Source organism: Peromyscus maniculatus, chromosome 4 (assembly GCF_049852395.1).
Source record: "Peromyscus maniculatus bairdii isolate BWxNUB_F1_BW_parent chromosome 4, HU_Pman_BW_mat_3.1, whole genome shotgun sequence".
Taxonomy (NCBI): domain Eukaryota; kingdom Metazoa; phylum Chordata; class Mammalia; order Rodentia; family Cricetidae; genus Peromyscus; species Peromyscus maniculatus.
This window is the reverse complement of record NC_134855.1, coordinates 87,246,630-87,271,501: the sequence shown is the minus strand read 5'-3', so window position 1 is coordinate 87,271,501 and position 24,872 is coordinate 87,246,630. Positions and strand designations below refer to the sequence as shown.

The 24,872-nt window shown below is 36.4% G+C and overlaps 1 protein-coding gene across 2 annotated transcripts in view; it reads left to right on the top strand.

Moving 5' to 3' along the window:
* Positions 1-24,872, top strand: part of LOC143272950 (anoctamin-3-like) — a 183,821-nt gene that overhangs the window by 98,124 nt on the left and 60,825 nt on the right. For both annotated transcript variants that reach the window (XM_076570259.1, XM_076570260.1), the window contains one exon: positions 20,659-20,817. In XM_076570259.1, coding sequence (XP_076426374.1) covers positions 20,659-20,817 — 159 coding nt within the window. The remainder of the gene's footprint in view (positions 1-20,658; positions 20,818-24,872) is intronic.

Here is a 24,872-nt window from a genome sequence, read left to right as displayed (position 1 = left end):
ATACACTGTACATCCATATGCATGCAGTTGATTCTGTGGTCTTGGAGACAAAGTAGGCTACTGTTGTCTCATAATTGCAGTTACTTCTGAGATTTTTTTTCAAACTCCTTTCCTCCCCTCTTCTTTCCTCCCTCTACTTTTCTTTTCTCTGTTGTCCTCTATCTCCCCTCTTTCTTTGATGCTAAGGACTGAATCCAGGGTCTTTCGCAGGTTAGTCATATAAATCACCATTGAACTATGGCTTCAAATCTGCCCATTATGTTCATTACACATCATGGGAAGAACCAGAACATAGCTGGAAATAATAAAAAGTTCAGCATGACATTGCTAGAACATAGGAAAGTGTTTGAATCTGGAGGAATAGCATACGACAAGGTACTGAATTGAAGCGTATATGTACTGAGTTGAGAACGTATGTGTGCCTGACCAGAGCAAGAGGCATCCCTTGCTGTAGCACATGCCACGAAGAGAAGTGAGCAGGGACAAGACTGTAGGTATGAAGAAAATATGGGGTGGTGGAGGAAGTTGTGCTTGGGAGCACATACTGCTTCATACCCACAGTCACAAACTTGTAGCATTCCTCAAAGTCACAAAGTCCTCTCAACTCTGAGCTATTTCCAGTCAGATGACTCTGTGCTTCTTACATACATGACAAAATGGACCCTTCAGTTTAGCCAATGCATCAGGTTGATTCTGAAGAGCTCATATTAGTGTAGAGGATCAGTTGTTTATAAAACAGGAAGTGTGAAATCAGGGATAGGGAAAGAAGAGACAGAAGAAAATAGATGCTGCGAATTTGTGCAGGAAATAAAGAGAAGCAGGAAAGTATCCTGGAGAAAGGATGTGTGTAAGATACTCTGAGGCATTTAGTCTCTTCTTATTTAATTTTCTGTAGATGACAAATTCCACTTACATCATTTATCTTCAGGTAGGATTTTAGGTAAGAAAATAAAGAGAAGGTTCATAAACATTATATGTTATATACCTGTAACTTAAAGCAAAACTACCTAAAATGTTACATATTAATTATGGGAAATAAGTGCTATTTTTGAAAGGGCCTGAGCCTATCCAGAATGGAGGATGTTAGTTATATTTATTAGGTATTGAATGGCAATGGAAATGGAGAATAAAATTAGACACCTGATAAAAGTGCACTGCCCCAAACCAAGATAGCAGAAGGGGAAGATTCTCTAGACAAAATCAGGCTCTGTTCTTGTTCTGAGAAGTTGCTAAATTATAAGCAATATGTGAGACATAGCAGCTTCACTTGGGCATGGTGGCACATGCCTGTATGCCAGCACTTAAGGCAGAGGCAGGGCGTCACTGTGAGGACTTAGCTGGAGCTGCAGAGTGGAACTGTCTCAAGCTTCCTTAACCAAATACTTTGGCCTCCCTAATAACTTCACATAAACTAGCATTTTTCTGTTAAGTGGTTCTTGATTCGTGTGGAATGTGATGGAGGCGCCACTTGAGATTTATTGAAATTCTGTAGAATACTTGCAGACTGCTCTTTGGTTTTTGAATTTATTCACTTAGAAGTAAATTGGATACAGATAATTTATAGGTATATGCCAGAAAATAACCAATTTAGAAAACACCTGACCTCAGACGTTTTCCTAAGAAAAACTGACACATGGTATAATTAAGTTTTATTTGTATCTTTGTCTGTGAGTCTGTAGCTCAATGGTAGAGCACATAGCTAGAATAGCCACAGCTCCAGGTTTGAACTCCAGTTCTGTCTGTCTGTCTGTCTGTCTGTCTGTCTGTCTGTCTGTCTGTCTGTCTCTCTCTCTCTCTCTCTCTCTCTCTCTCTCTCTCTCTGTGTGTGTGTGTGTGTGTGTGTGTGTGTGTGTGTAAAATTTTGTAGTTTTCCTTTTCTTATTAATAATGCAAAACATTAGGTTTCATTGCAACACTTTAATACATTTGTAGCATATGTTAACAACATTTACCTCACTTACCTTCTGTTGTTTCCTGTTACTCCCTGGTCACCTTACTATTCCCAGATACATTTCATTCTAATTTCATGTTAGATCCTTTTAAAAATCTAGATTCTACGTGTTAGAGAAAAATATAAAATGTCCTATATAAAATTTTCAAATTTCACATGAGTCTGCCTTATTTTGTTTGACATAATGACCTCCAGTTCCACCCATTTTCCTGCAAATAGTATGGTTTTGATCTGAGGAACAGCTGTATTCATTACATTCTATTCATTACAATTTCTTTATCCATTGGTAGGCAACTAGACTGATGCCATGACTTGGAAATTATGAATATGGCCATGAAGCATAAGTGTACAGATATTTGTTGTATGTTGCATTTGATCCTTTGATGTATAAACCCAGAAATGATGTAGCTGGATAATGTGGTAGGTCTAATGTTAGTTTCCGGGGAGCCTCCACACTGATTCCACAGTGGCTGGACTAATCCCCACCAATGGTATATGCAGCCTGTTTTACCTATGCATCCTAACAATTTGTTTTTTGTTTGTTGGTTGGTTTGTTTCTTGGTGATAACCATTCTAACTAGGATAAAAGAGAATCTCAATGTAGTTTCAGTTTGCATTTTCCTGGTGGCTGACAATATTGAAATATTCCATGTATTTGTTGTACTTCTTGTGAGGAGTGTTGTTTGGTTCCTTTGTCTGATTGTTGATTGGATTATTTGCCCATTTGTACTTAACATTTTGAGTTCTTGATATATTATGCATATAAAACGTCTCAGATGAATGGCTGGAAAAATTTGTCTCCAGTTACATAGCTTGTCTCGTCCTTTTGGTGATTATTTCCTTTATGTTCAGGAACCTTTGACTTTGACACAATTCTACTTGTCACTTCTTGCTATTACTTTCTGAAATATTAGCATCCTACTCAGAACACTTTTGTCTCCATATGTGTCTCTTGAAGTAATTTTCTGTATTCCATGAAGTAAATATTATTTAAAATATCAAAAGGGGGGTTAAATACCTACTATTGTGTATAATTAGGATTCTTGAGCAGAGAACTATACACTGGCATTTGTAGTTGTGGTTATTTTCTCTGTGATGTCACTTTATTGGATGATATTTCCAAAAGTTGTAGGTACAATTGAGAACTCAAAATGTTTAAGTTATTTTAGACAGATATTTTCTTCTTAGTTCTTGTAAGTGTCTTTGTCTAATAACAAGAAGATATTCAGAGTGATGGCTTTATAGCCTTAGCCACCTGACAGCATCTTCCAATTCTGCAGATGGTACCAGCATATTCAGCACCAAAGCAGAATGCTTACATTAACCAATGAGATTTGCTATAAGCAAAGGAAACCCAGATAGCTTCAATGAGTAGACAAACTGCAAGTGTTGATATTTAAATTTCCCATGTGCCTCTGATAAGCTCATATAGTAATCAGGTGAGCAGAAAGGGCGCTTTGAGTAGAAGAAGAATCATTGACGAAGGACTTTCTGAATTGTATTTAAAAGATTCCTTCCAACTTCTGTACTCCTCACCATCATTATTTAATGCAGTTCTCAGGGCCCTCTAGACACCAGGCTAATTTACAAAGGCCCTTAGGATATTTCTTGCTTGTTACCTAATACACAGTATGCATTATTTGCTGAGGACTTTAGAGTTGTGCATGCATATGATTTTGCTTTTGAATTTAATAAAAGTTGCTCCCTTAGAGTTTCTATTGCTGTAAAGTGACACCGTGACCATGGCAACTCTTTTAAAGGAAAACATTTAATTGAGGCTAGCCTACAGTTCAGAGGTTTAGTTCATTATCATCATGGTAGGTGGCATGCAGGTAGACATAGTGCTGAGGAAGGAGTTGGGTTCTACATCTTGATAGGCAGTCAAAAAGTGAACTCTAACACTAGGTATAGCTTAAGCATAGGAGACCCCAAAGCCCACCCCTACAGTGACACACTTCCTCCAACAAGGCCATCCTACTCCAACAAGAATACACTTCCTAATAGTGCCACTCCCTCTGGGGACCATTTCCTTTCCAACCACCACAGTTAAACTATAACACTTTAATTACTTTGGTATAATTTTTCAATCTGATTGTTCTTTTGTCATGTAGTTATTTTGTTATTTTTCTACACAGAAATTTGCTGGAAAGAAATTCTGTAGACAGTTTAGAAGGGCTATAGTGTCTGAAAGATAGACAATATTTTGCTGATCTTCAAATCTCTTTTCAGAATTACAATTTTGTTTGAGGTTCTATACAAGGGTACATTACAAAAGATTCAAATCAGCCAATCAGTAACAAAGAAATATTGCCCTGCTTTCCACAACAGTTTCCTCATGGAACACATTGTAGATATTAAACAGAGACACTGGCCTGAGCTAGGCCCTCTCTGGGTCTTGATTACTAACATCAATCTTTAAGACTCATATAGCTTATACCCTGCTTTCCCCCTCCCTTTTCTTTGAAGCACTCAAAGAATAGATCTCTCTGCCTGAACTTCAGATATCCTGGGTACCTCCACCTGACCTCCTCTGGGCATTTCCTTTTTGTTTGAATTGTGAGATTTCAAAATTTTAGTCTATTTCTTTCATGTCTTGCTCCTTGCTAATGAAAACATTAAATAAACCCAAAAGTTTTATTTAAGCTAAATAGTTCCATGTTTGCCAAAGCAAAGTCTTTAAATAATTTCCAAGATGCACAGTAACTCCTTAAATAGTTTAATACTATGATTCAATTTTATTGTGTATTAGAAAAAAATCTATATTACTTATTACTAATAATTTTTAAATTAAACCTTTAGCAAGGTCTATATTTTTTAAAGTACAATCTCAAGAAAAATTACTAAGTAATAGCCCCCATAGCTTTGTATATTATATATATATATATAAACATAATATTATATAAAGAGAGAAAACTAGTGAGGAACAATGCCATATTGTGTTTTGTCTAATAACCTCCCCGATAATTCCATTTCTCACTTCTCTTAGCACCGCAGATGTCTGCCACTCACATTAGTTCTTTCTTGACTTTTTGTTGCTTTTTTTAATCTAAGATTTTTATCTTGCGAATTGTTCAAAACAAGTTTGTAAACAGACTCATTTTTATTACTGTATTGGATTTCTATGCAGAAACTTAATCATTTTACCCATACCCTAAAGACACCTAGATTATTTCTACTCTTTCTTTTTAAAATTGGCCTATAAAATAACAGATTTATTCATGGATTTTCATGTTTACATGTTTTATTTTATTCTCCCTGCATCCTGTTTTTCCTCCCTTATCTCCCTAACCTACTCTTTGTCCCCATTCTCAATTGTATCTTTTCAGCACCAGGAATCTATCTTCCACTTTCTTATAACATGCATTTTAATGCATTCCTCTCCATCCCTTAATACTTTTTGATCCCTTCTCATGGGTCCTTTTCTAGCTTTCAGGCCTCCACATACAATTAATCCCTACTAAACAAACATATCTATTGACTATAAGCCAGGATCTGCTTATGACAGATACCATGGAGTGATTGTCTTTCTGAGCTTGAGCTATCTCATTTAATATATTTTTCAATTCCACATGTTTGCTACAAATTTCACTTTTCTTACAGATAAATATAACTCCACTGCTTGAATATACCACATCTCAGTAATCTATTCTTCTATAATAGATATATAACTGGCTCTATTTCATTGGTATTGTGAATAGAACAAAATTAAACAAGAATGAGCAAGTATATTTGTTGTGGGATATAAAGAGTTCTTTGGCTGTAGAACTTGAAGTATGGCTGGGCCATATGGTTCAATGTTTTGTGTTTTGAGAAGCCTCCACTGATTTCCATAGTGTCTGCCCTCAGTTACACTTCAACCATCAAATGTATAATAATTTCTCTTTCCCTATATAGGTACCATATTTTTTATGGTAGTGTTTCTACTAGTGTGTTTATGGAATCACAAAGTAGTTTTAGTGTACATTATGGTGTTGGTTAAGTATGAACACTTTAAAATATTTATTAGCCATTTTTATTTCTTCTCTTGAGAACTATCTGTTCATTTTCTTGGCCTGTTTATTATTTGGCTATTGGGAAGAAGTTATTTAATTTTTGTAATTCTTTATCTACATTCAACACTATTATCACAATTTTTCAAAGTACACAGGCACACACACACACACACACACACACACACGTGGGGGGAGGTGCAAACATGTACATGAAGTACATAAGTGTTCACTTGGGGCCAGCAAAGGATGACAGAGACTAGAAGGGAAAGGGAAAATGGAGAATGAATACTAATGACCATGCAAATATTTTATGTGTGATGAAAGTTTCCAAAAGGCAGTGGTGAACATTGTCCAACTCTGTGGACATACTAAGTTGCTTTTTTATATTCAAAATAGATAAATTGTATAATGGATGGATTTCATATCAATAAGCTTCTTTGAAAGAGACATTGAAAATTTAATTCACTTGTATACAATGACATAAAAATATGAGGTTTTATATAAAGTGCTAGAATGTGAAACTGAAGATGTATTGATGTTGCCATTTATCTCTGAGGAACTCTTCAAATGAATATACTGTTATAGTCAGGAGGCTTCCAAAGGGCTTGGAAGATTTCCCATAAAGGATTTAACTAACTTCTACCAACCTTGATAAGAAGAACTTAAGTTTACAAGCAGATACATTTGTCTATTCCCATATTACCCTAAACCTGATGGGTCTCATCAAATCTGGGAAGCCAAGTAGGGTCAGTTCTGGTTAGTACTTGAATGAAAGAACAGACAAGATTATGATAAACATTGCTAAAGCCAGAGTTTCCCAGCCTATGAATCCCCAAGAGAGCCCACAAATGAGCTTTAAGGAATCTATTAACCTCTTGAAGCTCCGTGGAGAATTATTTCAATGCATAAGTATGATTCTTTATCTAAATATATTCCCTACTGCCAAAGAATGGCTAAAAGTCACTTGTTTGTATTGTCTTCTATAATATAAGAAATGTTACAGAAGAAAGTTTCAAACAAGAAAGTAGCCTCCATAAACCAGAAATCTCCAGGGCTGTAATCTCCACATTCAGAATTTACCTTTCTCTCCTTGCAAATACCTAACTTTTAACAGTAAAAGTAACTGTGGGTCTAGAAAGAATGACACATTTATAAAAATAGTCCTTAACAGTCCAACACATGTACAATGTATTTTAGAACCTTTCCAAGTTCTTAAAATGTCTTGAAACTCTGAATAGATTATTTATAACCAAAACATGATCATCTGCTTTATAATACTAACAAAACATAGCTGGTTTAATGACTCATCTTTCTCTTTTCTATGTCTTAAGAGATATTTGTCCTTGTGATAGAATTTACAGGTGAAAGGATCAGGGAACTTAAGATCACTGGATTATGAAAAGCACTTTTCTGAAGATACAGGAATTCATCTTTCTTAGGGCTTGCCTTTTTTGCACAAGCTAATACATTCTCATCAGATAAAAATCATGTTAATGTAAAGATTATGGGGAATTTTCTCTTTGACACATCAAAGCATTTGAACAATAATAATCATGTAACTATTAAGAATAACTTGCTTTGGAACATCTGTGTCTTTCCTAACATGGTTCTGTTAATGATATTAGGCAAAAATTGTAGCTGAGGTTTTGATAATATAATCTGGAAGTCTGGCATTTCACATTAAATATTCCAGTGAAATGATAGTCTTTGACTGAATAATGTACTGGGGACATCCCCATGTTTCATAGATATTTTGTTCTATATTTTGGTATGACACACTGATTTTTGCATTGTTAAACTGAAAATAAATCCAACTTGGCTGTGTATAATTGATAACTTTGGTTTGAGAGTGCCTTTCTTTTAGGCACCTACTTGCCTGTTGTGTGTTATAAGCATAGAACCAAAAGCAGGGAATATCTTAATAATTCAACTTCACTTACTATATGTGTCCTAAAAATATCTGCAGCTTGGATTATCTGACTCACTTTCCATTGTAACCCTGGCACCTAGAAATTTTCAAAAACAAAGGCCACACTCACAGGCTCTGCAAATGTCCTTAGGGTTGAAAGTGGATCAAGTGCTCAGGTAAGCCGCTGAGCCCTGAATTACATTTTACCCTTAACTTGACCCGGTGCTTGTCAACTACCCAATGTGTATAAATGTTTTAATTTCATGATTTTTGTTTTGTTCATTATAAGAGTTAATGTAAATAACCTGAAATATAAATTCAGTGATTTCTTGCAAATGTTTCCATTGTACCTATGAAATGACCAGTCTTTTCAATATTTCTGTGTATTGGAAACCATCATATGATTTGTTGTGTGAGTTCCTTAATGGATAGTATGGCATTAATAACAGCAATAATCATTGAAATTATTTGCATGATTTATTATTAAATATGACTTTTACTTGTATGTTCAGAAATAGTATTTTTCTCTGCCCAGTTGTGGCAGAATCTGGACTAGAACCTTAGCCATCCTGCTGTCCAGTGTCAGCATTCCAGTTACTGCTTCAGAGATGATTTGTGTTACTGACTGTGCCATATGGAAAAGAGGAAGAGCTGGCACTGTGAGCTGGAGGTAATGAACCTGGCCAAGCTCTCATCAGCACTGAGCATCTGCTCAGTATTGAGGTCAGAGTTTTGGCATTCCTAAAACTCATAATTAAAGATTATTTGAACAGGAAATTCAGCATTACTTTTCTGGTATATTTAGAGTTAAGCAAGGTGCATTAAAATGCATATATGTTAATATATACTTTATTCTCTAGAACACTTGGGAAATTAAAATATTTTTCCTAATAAGTACTATTTTTAAAATGAAAAAAAATCTAGCAGAGGAAACAGAATTTTTAACACTTTGAGCAACATTTAACAAATTTCCACTGTGTACAAATTTCTTCTGAACTTCAGCATATGATTTTTTCTTTGTTTTAATAAGGATTTTTGGAAATATAGACACATATTGTTCATTATAAGAAAAGGTCTATAATGAGCTAATGGTAGGAGATAGTTGCATCCTGAAATAAACTGTAATTATATGCCAAGTATCTGGGACATTAATTGGGGAGTATAAATCAGGAAATTCCTGGTGAAATATGGCATCAGACTAACAGCATCTAGACTGCCATCCCCTAACTCGGAATTAAGGCTTACTGCAAAGACTCATAGGAAGTCAAAAACTAATATCACTAATGAAAACTATGAAAAGAATGTTTGATTTTTAAAAATCATTTATGGAGCCCCTAGGACATGATTAAGAAACAAGTGTGCAATATGACAATGACCTTGCGGGTGAGGACCATCCAACTAGCTACTCAGATTGTGGAGGAGAGTTGGACCAATCCGTCTGTTGTGTATCACCAACATTGAGCTAAAGGAGCTACATAAACAAGCCACATAAGCAGCCATTGCCAATCTAAGTATCGCAGTATTCTGAGAAAGCCTGAGTCATGCACGGCCCCTTTGTCTTTCAGTGTCTGTCTATGTTACTCACTAAATACAATTTTAAAAAAACCTGAAGAATTCATAAAATGGGCACAGTGATAACTGGTTATCAAAATTTGCACAAAAAAAGTCTATGTGAGTGGGAGCAGATATGGGTAGCAGTTAGGAATTCTGCATACTTGGAGTGTTCTATTCTTTCATACTATTGAGTGTAATAAAATAAAATCTTCAGTCTAGAACTAGACTCAATAATCAAGAAGATTTGCCGTATGCAAGCTATTCATGTTACAGAAGTCCTTATAAGACTCTACCAATTGAGCCAGGACCTGTACAACAATATGTACTACATATCAAGACTGACAAACTTAGATACATTCTCTACAACATAGGGTTAACAAGTGAACTATGACCATCTTTATTTCAACCACAGCTTTCATGAGTGGACAGTAGAGCTAGGTAGGACAAAAGCAGGGCTACATGGCCATGAGGAAAGGGATATTGTTCTAAGTGACACAGAACAATTGGATAACTACATAACAATAGTGAAGTTTGGTCCTTACAGCATATTGTATGTGGTACATTTCCATCCAGCAAACATTGGTTGTTCATCTTTATTTTTGCTCCTATTTAATTATATTTTTATTCTACCCGTGTGTATACCTGTGCACCACTGGTGTGTCTGGTGCCAACGAAGGCAGGAAGAGGAGGGCATGAGAGTTTTCTGAGACTGGAGTGACAGTCAATTGTCAATGTCTTACTTACTGCCAGTGTTCTTAACCACAGAGCCATATCTCCAGGCCCCGATCTCAGTCTCATGTGGTAAAAGAAGCTTGTTCTACACAATTAAGGAGGAAGAAATCTTCACCACCTGGGAATAAAGAATGTCTTTGTAAACAAGGGCAAAACACCTTTAAAGTTAAAAATACAGATAAATTAAAATTGAGAATATGACTTCAATTATCATTAAAATAGTGAAATCCATCTGAAGACAAAAATCATAGATTTTTAACACAAATAGACGTCAAAAGGCTTGCTAACTAAAATGTTTGTATGACATAAAATTATTAGAAATGGGAATATAAATTAAAACCACAATAAATTACTATTATATATCTCCCTGCCTTTGAAAGATTGGAGAGTAGTCATGAGCCACAAGGCACAAAAATGCTGTTGGCGGAGACACAAATCAACTTACAATGCTGTGGTGATATTGTGTTCCCCAAAATATTGTGCACCCTAATAAACTTATCTGGGGTCAGAGAACAGACATCCACTCGGATCTCTGTGAGTTCAAAGCCGCACTGGAAACAGCCAGACATTGTGACTCAAGCCTTTAATCTCAGGAAGTGATAGCAGAAAGCAGCAAGGTATATAAGGCATGAAAACCAGGAACTAGAGTTGGTTAAGCTTTTAGGCTTTTGAGCAGCAGTTCAGCTGAGATTCTTTTGGATGAGGACTCAGAGTCTTCCAGTCTGAGGAAACAGGAGCAGCTGAGGAATTGGCAAGGTGAGGTGGCTGTGGCTTGTTCTGTTTCTCTGATCATTCAGCATTCACCCCAATACCTGGCTCTGGGTTTGATTTTATTAATAAGACCTTTTATTTTTTATTTATTTAATCTTTTTATTTTATAATTAACATAATTTCACATATCAGCTTCGGACATTTTAAGATTCATGTTACATAATGTTGTTTATGAATCAACAGTTTTCTCATAGGTACACCTGATAGAAAGACCTCTGAATAAGTACTGCAAGACATATAAATGGATGTTTATTATAACTTTACAATAATCAAGACAGGATGTAGCCAAATGTCTATCAACATAAAGAGATAGAACTTCTGTTATATCCATACATTATGATAATGCATGACAAGAAAAGAAATGCAAATGATTGAAAATTAGAAATGTATTTTACATTTCATGAAAGTAGCTAGACATAAAAATCATCTTGTGTTTATATTTGGATAAACTGAATGTTTAATGGCATACCCTTTGTTGCTGAAACTGAAGAAAAGTAAAAATATCCGAACCATAACAAACAAAATTTGTGCTGAGAACTGAGTATGGAGGACACTGTAATTAAGAGAAAGAGAAAGGGGGATTTCTGTAAGAGTTGTTGAGTTTCTATTTCTGGAATTAATAGTCATAGAGATATTTGTTTTGTACTGCTTCATTAAACTAGGAATGTTACTGGCTTTTTTGTAGTGAATTGTGATACATGGTATATATCATATAAGCATATTCAAAATGTTATTTAAGTCAGTGTCTTTTGTATTACTTGTCTATGTTTCCAGCCATCTTTATCCTGAGAAAGACTGTTTTTCTACAACTTAAAGGGTAATTGAATCACTTAAAAGCAAGCAATACTCTAATACAAACTGAAGAGATGAAAGTTTTATATACTAGTGTTTGTTACATTTATGTATGTATTTAGTGTATCTGTGTTTGCGCGCGCGTGCATGTGTGTGTGTGTGTGTGTGTGTGTGTGTGTGTGTGTGGATGTGTGTGTGTGTGGATGTGTTCTTGATATATCATGTGTGTGGAGGTCAGAAGGTAACTTACAGGATTTAGTTCTCTCCTTCCACCTAGTTCTTCCACCATGTGGTTCCAAGGATGAAACTTATGTTGCCAGGCTTGTCATCAAACACTTTATTATGCCAAGCATGGCCCCATATAACTTTCCAATTTTCCCCTTATAATAATAAGTGACTTTGTATCGTCTTTAGAGTGAATCAGGCAGCAATGTTCCCTCATGCATTATCTCATTTAGTCATAGTAATAATCCTTTACAGTTGGTATCATTATTACTCTGATTTATAAGCTGTAGACAGGAGACTGAGCACTGTTAAACTAAATGAACAAGAGGCTCAGTTAATTGGAGCCCAAATTATCTGAATCCAGATTTAAATACCTCAACCAATGTAGCATACTGAATTATACTAACTTGAAAGTGTGGCCAACTGATAATCAGGAAAAAATCATAGACTGATTACATGATCAGTCATAATCTTATGATTATGTCATAATCTTTACTGGTTTTATTAAATTCATAATGTGACCCCTCCTGGCTACTGGAGCCAATTAGATAGTTTCCTTCTGACTGCACCCTGTTATTCAATTCCTTGTAATCATCCCTCTATATGCTGTTTTCAGTATTTCATTAGCATATACTAACCCTATGATTATTGGTTTCATTACATTTTCATATACGTGCATCATGTACTTTGCTCATGTTTACAATTATAATTTCTTATCCCTCTGTCTCCATTGCCAGCCCTTCCTTTTCCTAAGAAGTCCCTATTTTACTTTCATTTCTCTATTTTTTTTACTTTCTTTTAAAACTAGATTGAGCATATGAGAGAAAGCAGACAGCTTGTCAAAGTTACATAAATATAATAAAACTGGATAAATACCAGAGGAGAAACTAAAAATAAAAGTAAACACTTTTTACAAAATAAAATAAATTAAAATACTACTGAAAACATAGTAAATATAAAAAGGAAGAAAAAGACACACACACACACACACACAAACTAGGACTTTTCTCTTGTCTTTCTTGCACTTCATTTGGTGCTGTATGTGGGTTAAGGGCCAGTGAGAGATCAGGTGTTTTTTCATGGCTGTATCCACTTAAAAAAAAAATTCTACTGTATGCAAAGGCATACCAGAATCCAATGCTGTCTACACTTTGATTTGTGGCCAGTGGACTGGATGAGCTTTTACTTCTCCAAACATCTCCCAGTTTGTAGTCCAGGTAAAAGCTAGTGTCAACACTGTGGAGTATTCAACCAATAAACCAGAGAGTGGGAGAAATGAGCAAAACTGTAAGATTTGCACTGGATGGGGAGAACTTCACTCTGCCCTCTAGCAGAGTGCTTTCAGACGTCATCAATTATAGAGAACCCTGGGGGAGGGAGATGAGTGCAGAAATCATGAAACACAAGGCCTAGTTTGTGAGGTTGGTAGTTTTTAATACTACCTAACAGCAAATGCACATGGTGAAGGTGGAGAGTAGCTCCAAGGATGACATGTGAAAACCTCTGAAAACACTCAACATCTTCTTATTTCTTACACTTGGAGATTAGCACGGTGCATAGCACACATTAAGTGTTCAATAAATGTTTGTTAGATTCAAAATAAGTAACATACCCACTTTATCCAATATATATAACAAACAGCTACTGCCGTTATTTTATTTTTAAAATGCCCTCTGACAAATCTCCACTATTATTTTAGCAATAGGCTAAATATTTGTAAATCTTTCCTTTAAACATGAGTCATAAATCACCAGTTCTTGAGATAGTCTTTAAAATCAGCTTTTCCAAATGTTTCTGAGATGCATGACTTTCAAATCCATGATTGTTTTCAAAGTTGTTGGAAGATTAGCGGTTTTTCAGTAATCTTTCAAGTACTATAATAAGTGACATGACCAAAACCAGCTTAGAGACCATTTTTTTCCTTTGCTTAAACTTCAAGGTTATAATCAATTGTTGAGGGAAGGTAGAGCAGAAACTGAAGTACAGGCCATGAAGGATGCTGTTTAATGGCTTGTTCCCTGGCTTATGCTCAGCTAGCCTGCTCACATAGCACAGGCCCACCTGCCTAGGAACGGTGCTGCTCACAGAGGGCTGTGCCCTTTCACATCAATCATTAGTCAAGACATCTCCTCATAGACATGGGCATAGAAATAACTCTTCATTTGAGGTTCCCACCACAACCAGGTGACTCAAGGTTGTATCAAGTTGAGAATTAAAACTAACCAACACAAACAGGCACCTGATAAATTAGCTGTGTCCCAGATTCTCTGTAAAAGCCAACATTATTCCATGTCCTGGAAATAATAAATATTAAAATCTTGAATATAAATTTAACATGCCAAAAAACTGATTGGAAAGCACTTTACTAATCTAAATCATTATTATTTGATTTTATACTTTGTCAACTATGTTTATAAAAAAGTACTTGATGCTGGGCGGTGGTGGCACCTGCTCTTAATAACATCACTCAAGAGGCCAGCCTGGTCTACAAAGTGATTTCTAGGATAACCAGGGCTATACAGATAAACTTTGTCTCAAAAACCAACATCAAAAAAAAAATACTTGAAGTTTTCCTATTTGCACCTTTATATAATAATATGTATGATAAACTTTCTATCAGTTTTTCATTTAAACAAAAAATACAATCATGGATTAGTTAACACCTCAGTTAATGATTATCATAGTTCAAATAAAACATAATGTTCTTAGTCATCTAATTATATTGAATCTATAGTTAATTCCTTTCACATGATTTAGAAAAAAAATCTCTAAATACTGCCTTGATTTTTTTTCTATTTTTGTATTGATGTTGTATTGTGTGTAGGAAAACTGGAAAAATTCATTATTGCAAATTTAGATTTGACAGAATGATTGGATAATGAACTGCAGCACTGGTTAATGTAGTTTCTGGCATTGTTTACTCTGAAAAAGATGACATGTGGGTATACTATTAAAGGTCACTTTTCAATAAGATAGCAATGTTTTCATCAGGCAGGTGTTTCTTTGGGTAAGCTTAGCACCCACTTGCTTAAAAATGGAAAACTATATATCTGTAACAACCAAAGTTCCATTGTCACACCATGCAGTTGTCCAAACAGCATTAAGTCCTTTTGAAAGTGGCCTGTTTTGTGTTAGTTACTGTGGCAACCAATCTCTTGATTCATAGTGCTTATGGAATGACTTCTTCACCTAATATGCTGCTAGTACTGCGGGTATCAACTGCTGTTTTTTTTGTTTTGTTTTGTTTTGTTTTTTACTAAATTGAAGAGGGCTATAAACTAAATAAAAATAAAATACAGAGCACACTGGGGCTTGGGTGTAAAGTAGCAGGGGAGCTGTTAACACTGAAGTGTCTTGAAGTTGATGTGAAAGTTCACTGTGGATTCACATCATTGATCTTCTATTAGAGGGAAGAAGTTGGTAAATGAAGACTCCAGTTTTAACTGGCTTTAATATCTGTTATGTTAGCACTACCTAGCTACATGTGGGTCTTCCCTCTCAATCCGTTCATATACTCCTGCCTTTTCCTTCTTTTCCTTTCTACAGTTATTCATTGATTCCTACTATCTGCTTTGTTAAAAGTCATATATTTGAACTACTCACAATAGGAAAAGGGGGGCTGAAAAATCACTGTGAGAAATTGTCTCCACCCAGTTGGCCTATGGGTATACCTGTGGGACTGTTTTTTGATTGCTAATTGGTGGAGGAAGACATCACCTACTGTGGACAGTGACACACCTGGGCAGGTGGTTAGAGGCTGTGTAAGGAAGGCAGCTGAGTAGAAGCACGGGAAGAGGGCAGTCAGCAGTGTCCCTTCATGGTTTCTACTTTAAGCTTGTGCCTTGAGTTCCTGTCATAGCTTCTGCTCCATGATGAACTGTAACCTGTAAACCGAATAAATCCTCCCACCCCCAAGTTACCTTTGGTATCTGTTTTATCAAAGACAGAATGGCAAACTAGAACATTTACTTTATAAAATTCAATTTGTAACAGCACAAAACAGTTGGTAAAAACATGAATAATTCAGTACAATGACAGAAGGTATCGAGTGCTATGGGAAATAATATTCGATAAAGTGGGACCAAGAGTAAGGAACACCATAGGCAACCTCTGGAGAGCCCGAGAGAAAGGTGTCACCTGACTTCATCCATGCTTAGTACCTCACCCCTCATATTAGAAATGGAAGAGAAGGGAACAAGGTAGACAAGTCAGACTGTTACAATAACCTAATCAAAAAGTTATCACAGTTACCATAGTGAGTGGGAAACGGTATAAATGATGAGAAAGAGGAAACAAATTCTGTTTAAACATAGTTGCTAAAAACCCAGAAAAGATGATAAGTGGTTGGTCATTCTGGATTAACTGTTTTCTTTTCTGTGACATCTGGGAATCAGCTGAGTTTCTGTGTATTCAGAACAAGATACACCTGAAAGGCTACATAGGGTTAAATTAAACAATGTTTGAAATACTTAGTAAAGTGTGTAGTTTCGAAGCAGATGTTTAGTAAGTGATAGCTATTATTGTCAAATTATAAAGTATATTATTTGTTAAAGTAATTTACTTTATTAATTATATTCAAAATACATAATAACAATAATAATATTTTATAAAGCCTTATTGTATCTGCTAGTGTTTGTAACCTAGTCTCCGTATCAGGCAGGATTATAAACAGAAAAGACAGAATGGAGATATATACATATATTCATTCTATCTCAGTATATAATTTATTAAATCAACTTAAATTGAAACAGCACCAACATCTGTGTCACCCTGAGAAGCTGAGAACCTAAGAGTTCCCCAGACCACAAGGCTCCAACCTGGTAGAGAAAACCTCTCAGTTGGGGGTGAAGGAGGCCTGGAAACACTAATTCTAACAACAGCAAAGGAATCAGCAGCCATAGTAAGGGGAAGGCTAAGCAAGCAACAAGCAAATGGTCTCCCTCCTGCTATGGCCTGTTTTACTGGACTGCTACAAGAAAGTGCCATCTGCATTTTGGGTAGCTCTTCCCACATCAATTGAGCATATCAGAAAAATTATCAGTTGATGCTTCCTGCATAGATGATGCTAATTTGTTGCAAATTGACATGAAAACCAACCACCATAGTCCTGGTGAGCTACTTAATAAAATAATTCTGGAAAGTTTGTTAAATTTCTGCTCATTATAAAAAGGACTATGTACCACACCTTCTTGCCCTTGAGCTCAGGGTCTCTAGGAGATGAATTCACGTAGTAGACTGCTCTATTTGAATAGCAGCGCATATCAGGGCTCACGAGAAACATAACCTAGTGTTGGGGTATGACATTCCTAGTCACTTCCTTTTGCTTCCTTCACCTGAATGACTTCCTGCTTTTTAGCTCCATGAACACTACTTCCTCACTTCATTGGACACTCAGTTCTCTCAACTGAAGCTGCACATCTGTACAGCTCTTCATAGTAGTTCAATATGCCTTTGTCTAAAATTATGTTAGTTCCCCGAGATGTTATGCAGTTTGTCTGCATCTCAAGAAAGTCTACTTAGGAAACATTGAATAACAAGCAGACACAGTCATCCAAATCATTGGGAAGCAGTAGAGAATGAAGGACAGCTTGATATTAGCTAAGAATGCAGACCTGAGCTCAAGAACTTGCTATTCTGTGTGATCTTCAGCATTAGAATGGTACAGCACCCTTAGGAAAGTCACCAGGAGAATATCTTCATTGGTATTTCTGGCTTTATTTGAGTAATTTATGTCTTGTCCAACTTTGAGGTGATAGTTTTTGTTTTATCCTATTCTATTTTATTTTGTTATATATTTTTTAATGAATGAATGAAATCGTTGGATAGATGAACAAATGGATGGAAACTAGCTTCTAGGGTAAAGACTAACAACTGAACTGACACTTATACCTGCTGGGAGATTGAAAATCAGTTTTCTCTATAGACTGACACTGGGTATATCAACCACTGCAGGACAGGCCTCATGTTCAGGATTAGTTGACAAACATATAATTGGACACAACAACTTTTTTGTTTGTTGCTGTGGATATCGTTCTATATAAATAAAACACTGATGGCCAGTGACCAGGCAGGAAGTAGGTGGCCAGGCAGGAAGTAGGTGGGACAAGGAGAGAGGAGAATTCTGGAAAGTGGAAGGCTGAGGGGGGAGTGCACACTAGCCACCACCAGGACAAGCAGCATGTAAAGACTCTGGTAAGCCACCAGCCACGTGGCAAGGTATAGATTTATAAAAATGGGTGATTTAAGATAGAAGAACAGTTAGCAAGAAGCCTGCCATGGCCATACAGTTTATAAGTGATCTAAGCGTCTGAGTGATTATTTTTATTAGTGAATTGTGGGACTGCGGGGCTTGGGGAACCTGGAGAGAAGCCCTCCAGCAACAGTTTGTTACAGTTTGGTGGGGATTTTGGTTTTTGTTTATTTGTTTGTTTTATTTTGTTGGACAGGTGTGGTTTTATTTTGGGGTTTTGTTTGGTTTGGGGCAGTTGTGATGTTTTATTGAAGTTTTGTTTGCTTTCTGAGAAAGAACTTGTGGATAGGGATGCAGAGAAGATCTGGAATAACTTAGGGGAGAGGAAGAATAAGATCAAAATATACTTAAATTTAAAAATCGTTTTAAATAGTAAAATATAATTAAAAAGAAGATAATACAACTTATATAGTCTTAGTAGTATTTTAAGGGGGATATGAGAGACATTTTGGAGCATTATAGAATGTTGGTTAAGTTATATTTTTCCAACATAGTATTTTTATTGATTATTTGGGAATTTCACACAATATACCCTGATCACACTTGCTTTCCATTCCTCCCAGATCCACCTTCTCACCCTTGTGCTCCCCCTCAATAAAAATAATACATCAAGAACAATTTTGTTACCCATATACTCATTGGAGCATAGACAACCGCTTAATGATAACTGAGTCTCTCACCTACCACTATCCTTCCCCCAACACACACACACACACACACACACACACACACACACACACACACACACACACACACACACACACCAGTAGCCATCAGATTTGAAAAGCTACACTTTCAGCATCTTTATCACAATTATTTTATTAAATCTATTCATTTATTTTACATCATGATCACAGTTTCCCCTCCATCCTCTCCTGCCATTTCTTCCCCCCACTTTCCCTCACCCCCCTACCCCAATTCATTGCTCCTCTGTTTCTGTTCAGAAAGAAGGCAGGCCTCCCATGGGTATCAACAAAGCATGACATATCAAATTGAGGTAGGAGTAAGCTCTTCCCCTTGTATTAAAACTGGGCAAAGCAATCCAGTATGAGGAATATGTTTTCAAAAGCCAAGCAAAGTGCTAGGGACAGGCCTTGCTCCCACTGCTATAAGTCCCACAAGCAGACCAAGCTACACAACTGTCCCACATATGTAAAGAGCCTAGGTCAGTCCCATTCAGGCCTCCTAGCTATTGGTCCAAACTGTGAGCTCCTGTGAGCCCACATTAGTTGTTTCTGTGGGTTCCCTTGTGATGATGTTGATCTCCTGGCTCTGGCTGGTACAATCCTTCCTCCCTCTCTTCAACAGGATTCCCCAAGATCTGCCCAGTGCTTGGTTGTGGATCTCTGCATCTGTTTTGATTAGTTACTGGATGACAGCTCTCTGATGACAGTTCGGGTAGTCACCAATCTGATCCCAGAAAATGGCTAGTTCAGGCTACCTATCTACTGTTGCTAAGAGTCTTATCTGGAGTCATTTTTGTAGGTTTGGGGGAGTTTCCCTTGCATCAGGTTTCTTCAATGACTTCCTGTCTAGGCTGTTTCTCTTTGGGGGACTGGGGATTGTAGAACCCTCAGTGTCTCTCATTCTCAACTATTGGGTCTGGAGTCATTGAAATCTCTGTAACAGAAGCTTTCCTGCCCATAACAGCAAGTGGCAGTACATATGGTATTTCACATGGTTTCATGGACCACAGATATCCACATGGCCCCCAGCTGCACCACAGAAGATGGAACTCAATATGGTTAAGTTATTTTAAGGTGAATCTTGCAAGGAAAATATCTAGATGAAATCTACCAGTTTATGAAAATGACTCTTACATGGATTACGAAGATCCACACTCAGTTCCCGAGGCTTGCTCAGTAAACGTTTTTAGACATTGAGCCACCTCCTCAGCATCTTTAACCAGTCTTGATGAGCTAGCTATGAGTGCACTATTTCCATCACCATCTATTTGCAGTCGTATCCTAAGAGTAAACATTTCCCGAAGCTTGCAGTTCAGGAATTATTGTATGGTCTCAGCATTATTGAACAACTGTTTAGAAAAGCAGAGATTTGTGAGAGTCTTAAATAACACATGGTGTTATGTTGGTTTCATTTCTTTCAGCCTTAGTGTCTTTATGTTTGAAATGTAAGTTGTGAATCAGCAAGATGAAGTATGAAAATAATTACATCTGGACATGACTTAGTCAGTATGGAAGATATACTAGCTGGTATTTTTTTTACAGAGACGTATTGAATAAAACATACAACTCAAGGATCAGCCATCAAGTAATAAATCTAATTACAATCCTGTTAGCTTGCCTTCCATTGTAGATTGCAGACTAGCTTGAATTATCTTTCCATGGTTTTCAGTAGGAGTCTAAAGCACACATTTATTTTTTTCTGGTATCAGCTTCCTAGTGCCTATATTTAACATGCATGTTTATCTAACTTACACTATTAACAGTTTTGTTTTTGTTTTGTTTTGTTTTTTTAACAGAATGACATGAATTACATAGCATCCAGTGGACTCTTATTTAAAGATGGCAAAAAGCGAATTGATTACATCCTGGTTTATCGAAAGACAAACATCCAATATGACAAAAGAAACACATTTGAAAAAAACCTCAGAGCAGAAGGTTTGATGTTGGAAAAGGAGGTAATCAGTTTCTTTTTTGGACTAATATTCTGGGATAGATACTATCAGTCATACTTTAATATATATGGTCTATGCATTTTCCCAAGTCCAAGAATAAAATAAAAACATATGTACTATTCCATTTAAATATTTATTTACTTTTTCATCTATGCATATCTGTACATTTTAAATATTTTTCAAAGGGTTTGGCTATTTTTGCAATTTTTGAAAACTGATTATGTAATGATTATGCCCATGCAAAGTAGGAAACCCTGAGTGAGGAAAACCAAATGTTGAAATTGTTCGCCAAGCTGCTGAAATGCAAGTTTGATTGCTAGAAGTATGGGCACCAACCTTCACCAGCCTCTTTGTTTTGTTTATATGAATCTTTTGAAAGGACTATTTTCTTTTTCCTTCTAGTAAAACAATAAAAGGATCAAGGCATCTGAAAAAAATAGAACATAGAAAGGAAGAAAAACATACTTTTCATAGTTCTATGATGATAAAATTGCCACTTTTGTTATTTTAGTTGAATATTCTATGGTTTAATTTGTTTGGTTTTAAACATCTATTTTATTGATTTTAAGTATGAGTACTAGTGATTGAGTACATACACATGAGTGCAGATGTTCTTGGAGGTCAGAAGCATTGGATTCCTTGGGCCTGGAATTTCAGGCAGTTGTAAGCCACTCAACATTGTTGCCGGAACTAGACTCTACTTCTTTGAAACAGCAGTACTCGTTCTTAATCACCGAGACATCTCTCTAGCTAAAGCTAAACAATTTTGAAATGGGCACATGAAAAACACTATGAGATCTTAAAATAGTATTTGAGCTATATTCTCGAAATCTTTGAAAACAGTTCTCCAAAGCAGCAGTATTTATAGACTTTCTTTCCTAAGTGGAATTGTACCACAATTCTCTTTTTTAATAATTTTGTTTTATTTTTTTGAAATTATATCATGTCATATCATCCCTTCTCTTTCCTCCCTTCAGTCCCTCCCATTCACTCTTTGCACTATGTTAGATCCATAGCCTCTTTTTCTTTTATTGTTACACACGCACACACACACACACACACACACACACACACACAAACACACACTGTTAAAAATATAAATGCAACCCACTCAGAACTTATAATACACACACACACACACACACACACACACACACACACACACACACACACACGACCTTAGGGCCGACCACTTGGTATTAGATGACTAATTGGGGGCTCTTCTCTAAATCACATTTTATCACATTAGAGAAAGATAAACCCCTAATGTAAAATAAATAAATAAACAAATGAAAATCCAAGAAACATGAAAATCAAGGCCAGGGTCCACATTGCTACCCAAATAAATCTCATTTCCTTTTCAGAACTTCCGAAGAGCTGGTTTCCTGCTAGCTGCCTCTCAGTATGTTTTATGCACAAAAACAAATCACTGTTATATCTACAACCAACTTAGCTTTTTGACTCTGCGGAATATCACAACATACAGATCTACTCAGACATTTTTAATTGTGTAAAAATTTAAATATTTGAACAGTTAACTTGTAATTGCAGTGTTAAAACTTGATTTTTAAAAATGCTAAGGTAAAAATGAAATATTGAGAATTTTCTAATAAGATTTAGCAAAATGTTGCTTGGGACTCAGAGATATGGTTCTGAGACCCTCTGACCCCATTACTTTCATTTTTCATTCTCAAAACATGTCTTAGAATTAATTTTTTTTTTTTTTTGGTTTTTTGAGACAGGGTTTCTCTGTGTAGCTTTGCGCCTTTCCTGGAACTCACTTGGTAGCCCAGGCTGGCCTCGAACTCACAGAGATCTGCCTGGCTCTGCCTCCCGAGTGCTGGGATTAAAGGTGTGCACCACCACCGCCCGGCAAAAAATTAATTTTTTAAAGTAATACATTTTAGGGAGTACTAAACTATTATCCAGTGTCTCCCTTAATAACTGAATTTATTTGTAATTATTAAAATTCTTTCCTACAAAACAGTAGATACACAATGAGTTCACAAGAAGAAAAGGTTTATTTACACACTGCCACATGACACAGAACAGGGAAAGTGAAATTCTTTTTTTTTCTTTTTCTTTTTCTTTCTTTCTTTCTTTTTTTTTTTTTTTTTTGAGACAGGATTTCTCTGTGTAGCTTTGTGCCTTTCCTGGAACTCACTTTGTAGACCAGGCTGGCCTTGAACTCACAGAGATCCACCTGCCTCTGCCTCCCAAGTGCTGGGATTAAAGGCATGCACCACCACCGCCCGGCGCGAAATTTTTATTTTAACTTTTTATCTAATATTTTTCTTATTTTTCCTGGGACCGTTAACTCAGAATATCACTACCTCTAGAAATTAGACATATCAAAGGGTACTTATTGAAAAAGAGTCCTATAGACTGCTTTATTCGTTTGATTTCCTTGTGATTTCTACTTCACAGAAATAAGAGCACATACTTCCTAACCGTTCAAAGCAGTTTATACACACACAGATTACACTCCGTACTGGTAGTCTTGGTGCTCAGATGATTTATGTTCACCTATGTATTCACTAAGTAATTTTACAAACACCGAGCAAGCTTCTACAGAAACCGATATTTAAAGTGGACCAAATCATTGAGTATACTGAGTGACACTTGCCTATACAGACCAGACATACACACCGGGTACCATGACAGACATGATCACTGCTTCTCTCTACTCTGTTGGGTCTTCTTGGCCAAAGTTCAGATGTTGTTGAGTCTTTTGCCTTATTCCTCTGAATTAATACAAAGAAAAATACTCCATGATGCATTAAAAAACAGTTATGTTCCACACTGACAGGGATGTTTCTCTATTCTTGTGGTTTCTGTTTATATTGGCACACAGCAAGATAGAGCTCTCTGAGTCCTGCTATTGCTGGACAGAGGATGCTCATTCTAGTTGCATAATTACGTTTTTCTCAGCTTCACTTCACTTTCTTCGCGTTTAATCCACACATTAAAGAGTTAGGAAAGCCGGGTAAGTAGGTGAATCAAGCTGACTGCCTAGATCCTTGGACCTGCTGCTTCCACCACTGGAGCCATTGTACTGTTAGTATTATTTCCTCTCTCCTACCAGTGCTCCCCTGTTAAAATAAATATGTTGTTGTTGATGAAGATGGTGATGGTGGAAAATATTAGGGGAATCCATTTGTCCAGATTTCGTATTACTAGTGTTAAATCTGAGTTAGATGTTTTTATATTTTCCCTTCTGTAAATGCCTCATTAAATTTGATGTAGGTAACACTAAGGAACTCTGGTTGTGTTTCCAAGAGAGGAGAAAAACCGGGGTGGGGAACAAAGGAATATGAGGATTAAAGGAGGAGACCAAATAAAGAGAGAAGATTTCTAATTGTGTTAGTCGATATTAACTACACATAATAGATTTTATTATGATACTTCCATACCCGTATAATAATTCAAACAAAGCAATGTTATGTAAGGAATGTGGCTGGGTGCTATGTATAAACTGAAAGAAAATTACTTAACTGAAAAGTAGTCTCTATTAGTCAGAGTTCTCCAGGGATAAAGAACTGGAATGAATACCTATTAGAAAATGTGTTTATTAGATTGGCTTACACAGCAGATAATCCAACTATTTGCACACAGGAGAGGCTGAGAAATTCAGTAGCTACACAGTCAACAAGGGTGGGCACCTCAGCACTCACAATCTGACTCTGAGGGCCTAGATGATAGATACCTGGAGAGTCACTAGTTCTTAGTCCAGATTGGAAAAACAAAGGGTTCTAATGTCACAGAGTGGGCTCACCAGTAAGGAGCTAAGGCAGCCAGATGCACACTCCTTTCCTCAGACCTCTTATATCTGCACAGTCACTAGAAGCTGCTGCCTACTCTACAGGATGCCCCATCTATTTACTTCTCCAGAAAATATCCTCACAGACACATACAGAGAGGTGACTGTCTTAGTTTATTCCAGATCTCATAAAACTGGCAACAAAGATTAACACTCACAGAGTCCATCATAGAAATACAGAGAAAGAATTCTACCCATAGAGAAAAGCAGTAACAAAACTTATTACTGTCTAGAAAAG